Source organism: Pongo pygmaeus, chromosome 21, assembly GCF_028885625.2.
Source record: "Pongo pygmaeus isolate AG05252 chromosome 21, NHGRI_mPonPyg2-v2.0_pri, whole genome shotgun sequence".
Taxonomy (NCBI): Eukaryota; Metazoa; Chordata; class Mammalia; order Primates; family Hominidae; genus Pongo; species Pongo pygmaeus.
The window spans coordinates 33,542,032-33,546,814 of NC_072394.2; the positions used below are offsets into that span (position 1 = coordinate 33,542,032).

Sequence of the window (4,783 nt, forward strand, 5' to 3'; positions counted from 1 at the left end):
TAGTGTGGGGTAACCCCCTCCAGGAAACCAAGCCCCAGTACTCAGCAGAAGAAATAGAATGGGGAACCTCAAGAGGACATACTTTCCTCCCCTCAGGGTGGCTAGCCACCAAAGAAGAAAAAATACTTTTGCCTGCAGCTAACCAATTGAAATTACTTAAAACCCTTTACCAAATCTTTCACTTAGGCATTGATAGCACCTATCAGATGGCCAAATTATTATTTACTGGACCAGGCCTATTCAAAACTATCAAATAGATAGTCAGGGCCTGTAAAGTGTGCCAAAGAAATAATCCCCTGCACTGCAGGCCATGCATTTCAATCCCTGTATCTTTAACCTCCTTGTTAAGTTTGTCTTTTCCGGAATCAAAGCTGTAAAACTACAAATCATTCTTCAAATGGAGCCCCAGATGCCGTCCATGACTAAGATGTACCATGGACCCTTGGACTGGCCTGCTAGCCCATGCTCTGATGTTAATGACATCGAAGGCACCCCTCCTGAGGAAATCTCAACTGCACAACCCCTACTATGCCCCAATTCAGGAGGAAGCAGTTAGAGTGGTCGTCGGCCAACCTCCCCAACAGCACTTGGGTTTTCCTGTTGAGAGGGGGTACTGAGAGACAGGGCTAGCTGGATTTCCTAGGCTGACTAAGAATCCCTAAGCCTAGCTGGGAAGGTGACCGCATCCACCTTTAAACACGAGGCTTGCAACTTAGCTCACATGCGACCAATCAGGTAGGAAAGAGAGCTCATTAAAATGGTAATTAGGCAAAAACAGGAGGTAAAGAAATAGCCAATCATCTATTGCCTGAGAGCACAGCAGGAGGGACAATGATTGGGATATAAACCCAGGCATTCGAGCCGGCAACGGCTAACCTCTTTGGGTCCCCTCCCTTTGTATGGGAGCTCTGTTTTCACTCTGTTAAATCTTGCAACTGCAAAAAAAAAAAAAAAAAGAACTCCAAGTCAAATAAGACCAGAGACATGCCCTTTATGGATCTGCAGACTATTGCAGATAAACAAATAATTGGAACATGACATAATGTGACCATCAACAAAAATATGTACAAATACAGTGATGGTGCAAAGAAGAGAGTTTTCAGCTCTGTTTAGTTGGGCCAGGGAAACTTTCACTTATATAGAGATGATTGAACTTGGTTTTGAAGGAAAACTAGGAGTTCACTAGCACCAATTATATGGAGGGGATGGGGAGTGTAATATAATTTGTAAAGAGGGATTTAAATGTGAAAAGAAACAGATTAAGGAAGTAAAAGTTCAGGAAGGTGTACCCACTAGTTTGGGAGAAACATAGATGTTTCCATAAAATGTCCCAGGAGAGGAGAGCAGAGACCAGTTTATAATAAGTTGAGTGCTGTGCTAAGGAGATTTGATCTTTTGAAGAATTTCAGTTGTTGAATTTTGCTCTACTAGATGGACAAGTCTTTATGGGAAACTCTCAAATAATATCAATTTATCTAGCCAAACCTAAAAGCAATCTTACTCCTAGAATGACTATCTAGAAGCTTTATACATTAAAAACATTATTGTTGAATATGCTTCTGTGTTGACTAATGACTTAATTTATCTTCCAAACTGGGTTAGTTTTGTGAGAGGCAGCAGTAGCCAGATGGAACACTGGAACAATAGGAATAAGACAGGATTATCCCACACAACCCACGGCCCACGACCAACCAACCTTGACCCAAATGGGTTGAAAGCTTAGACGGAAAGTCATAGTTCCTGCTCTCTAGGGGCGCACATCCTGAGGAAGGGGGAGGAGGGATGATATGGTGGAACACTCTGTGACTGTGAGCTCCATATTTGGGGATGTAGGTGTGTGTGTTAGGGGGGTGGACTTGGAATTCCTGTCTGTCTGTGCGGGTTAAAATGAGAGCTCCGAGCGCTGATAGCTGTCAAAACTCTGGGTCATCTTAAAAGACCTGTGGCACACAGACCACTGGACAAAGTTCTGCTGCCTCTTTCTCTTGGGAAGTCTGTAAATATGAAGCTGTTTCTGGTTCTCATTATTCTGCTGTTTGAGGTACTCACAGGTAACTTGTCCAAATGTACTATAACATCCTAAGAGATATTACTATTTGTAAGAGTGGGAACAGGACTTTCAGGATTATTTATATTTGGCCAAAATCATAAAAAAGTACCCATTCTCCTGGTTGCCTGACTTGAGTCTATGCCTTAGAAGAGAGGCACCCAAGGAGGTAAGAGGAGGTCAGGGCTATAGTGGACTCTCAGGAGTCCTCTTCAAAGGTATCCGTGAACTCATCATCTAGAATTATCTTTATAATGCTGGACACAGTTTTCACCTGAGAGCCTGGCCATTCCCTTTTCCATTCAAATTCATTTTCAGCCTGTACTACAACAGTAATTAAAATAGCACACATTTTGGAGTCATGTCAATATGAGGTTAAAATGTCTTCATCATTGATGGGTTGTATGAATTAAGCACATTATTTCCTTTTAATCTCAATTTTCTCATCTGTCAAGGAGTATAATGACTATATTTCATGATTCTATTTGATGTACAGATTACATGAACTTACAAGCACAAAGCACAAAGTTCATCATAGAAGCCCTGTCAGTGAGAGTTCCCTTCTCTCTTGCTAGGAAGAAGGCATATTATATTTTTGTGGCCCCAAAATATACTCCTCTAACCCTCAAAGATGTTCCCTGATTCTGAAGTTTAGGATAGGGAGAGTATGTCTCTCTTCTCCAACCTTATTCTTTGGGCTTGTTCAAATTTTGGGTAGAGGGGCAAATAAGGATTAGAAACAAGAGACTTAGAATTTCAATGCATTACTCTGAGTAGGTGACAATGTGGCTCTCTAGAGCCAAATTCATGGAATTGAATTTGATCCCTGGGCAACACATTTATCTGAGATCAAGGGGCGTGTGATGAGTGACAGACAGGAGGAGCCAGGTTAAGGGAAGCAGTTCTCAATAGCACCTGTTGCTGCGACCCGTGAGATCTTGCCAAAGGGAGATTTCTGTTGCCCATATCAGTGAGTGTGAAACCGAATTAAGTTAAAAAGTCTTGTTTGTGATGTTCTTTCAAAAGTTGCTTTGGCTCTGAGTTGTGCCAATGGTGACATGTCTTGCGTGCATGGTGACATGTTAGCCGTCTCTGGGGACATGAGACTGAGGTGGAGCTGAGAGAGTGCTGACTTTGGAGCTTGGTGGAGGGAGTCAGCTTTGCCAGGGTCCTAGGGGTGGGACTTGGCTCTGGTTGATAACCACGAATTGAGTTCTCTCTTCTCTTTTGTCATATCAGTTCTAATGTTCTCAGAGGCAACTGGAAATTGGCTGAGAGCCTGGGCTTTTGAATGTCCTTAATTTGGGATATTTTTCAAGGAGGAGCCTCTGAGTTTCCTTTTATCAGCATAATGTTCACTTGGGACCATAGGAGGCCATGACTTGTGGGGAACCATATACCTACCTCTTCTGCTCTTCCTTACGCACTAACCTTGGTTCAATGTTGTTTCCTATGCACAGATGGGGCAAGACTCAAAAAATGCTTCAATAATGTAACAGGCTATTGCAGGAAGAAATGCAAGGTGGGAGAAAGATACGAAATAGGATGTCTAAGTGGGAAATTATGTTGCATTAATTATGAAGAAGAGAAAGAACATGTGTCATTTAAGAAGCCACATCAACATTCTGGTGAGAAGCTGAGCGTGCAGCAGGATTACATCATCTTGCCCACCGTCACCATTTTCACAGTCTAATCCTAAATCAAGCCCTTGTCTCGCTGGTCTCCACTCTTCCTAAATAAAAAGTGCTGCCTAATCCAGCAGCCTGCAGCAAAAGATTCATCTACTTCCTTCTGTGAACCTGATTCCCCACATAATAAAGTCCTGTGCTTTCCTCTGAGTTCATTTATTGATATAGTCACTCATTTTTTGAATACTTCAAACATGAATGGTTGTCATGTTCCTGGTTTTATACCAGTAAGATGTAGGATATAAAAATTAAGTAAACATATTGGTAGAGGTGGAATTTAGCCTTTCCATTTTTAAGAAAATAATTTCAACTTTTATTTTAGCCTCAGGGTTACATGTGCAGATTTGTTACATTGGCGTACTGTTTGTTGTTGAGGTTTGGGGTACAATTGATCCCATCACTCAGGTCCTGAATATAGTACCCAACAGTTAGTTTTTCAACCCTTTCCCCTCTCCTCCTTCCCTTCTCTATTAGTCCCCAGTGTCTGTTGTTCCCATCTTTATGTCAATGTGTACTCAATGTTTAGCTCCCACTTATTAGTGAGAACATATGGTATTAAGTTTCCTATTCCTGTGTTAATTCGCTTAGGATAATGGCCTCCAGCTGCATCCATGTTGCTGCAAAAGACATAATTTTATTTTTTTATGGCAGCATGGTATTCCATTGTGTATATGTACCACATTTTCTTTATCCAATCCACTGTTGATAGGAACCTAGGCTGATTCCATGTCTTTGCTATAATGAATAGTGCTGCAATCAACATACATACACGTGCATACATCTTTTTGGTAGAACAATTTATTTTCTCTTGGATATATACCCAGTAATGGGATTGCTGAGTTGAATGGTAGTTATGTTTTAAGTTCTTTGAGAAGTCTCCAAACTTCTTTCCACAGTGGCTGAACAAATTTACATTTCCACTAACAGTGTATAAGCATTCCTTTTTCTCTGCAGCCTTGCCAGCGTCTGTTGTTTTTTGATGTTTTAGTAATAACTACTCTAAGTGGTGTAAAGAGATTATCTCATTGTGATTTTGATTTGCATTGCT

At 41.2% G+C, this 4,783-nt stretch overlaps 1 protein-coding gene across 1 annotated transcript; it reads left to right on the top strand.

Annotated features, from left to right (window-relative positions):
- Nucleotides 1–1,914: 1,914 nt before the first annotated feature.
- DEFB128 (defensin beta 128) lies at nucleotides 1,915–3,885 on the top strand. Its single transcript, XM_054466855.2, has 2 exons — nucleotides 1,915–2,051; nucleotides 3,508–3,885. The coding sequence occupies exons 1-2, from the start codon at nucleotides 2,003–2,005 to the stop codon at nucleotides 3,738–3,740; spliced, it is 282 nt and encodes a 93-aa protein (XP_054322830.1). The 5' UTR covers nucleotides 1,915–2,002; the 3' UTR covers nucleotides 3,741–3,885.
- The last annotated feature ends 898 nt before the right edge of the window (nucleotides 3,886–4,783 follow it).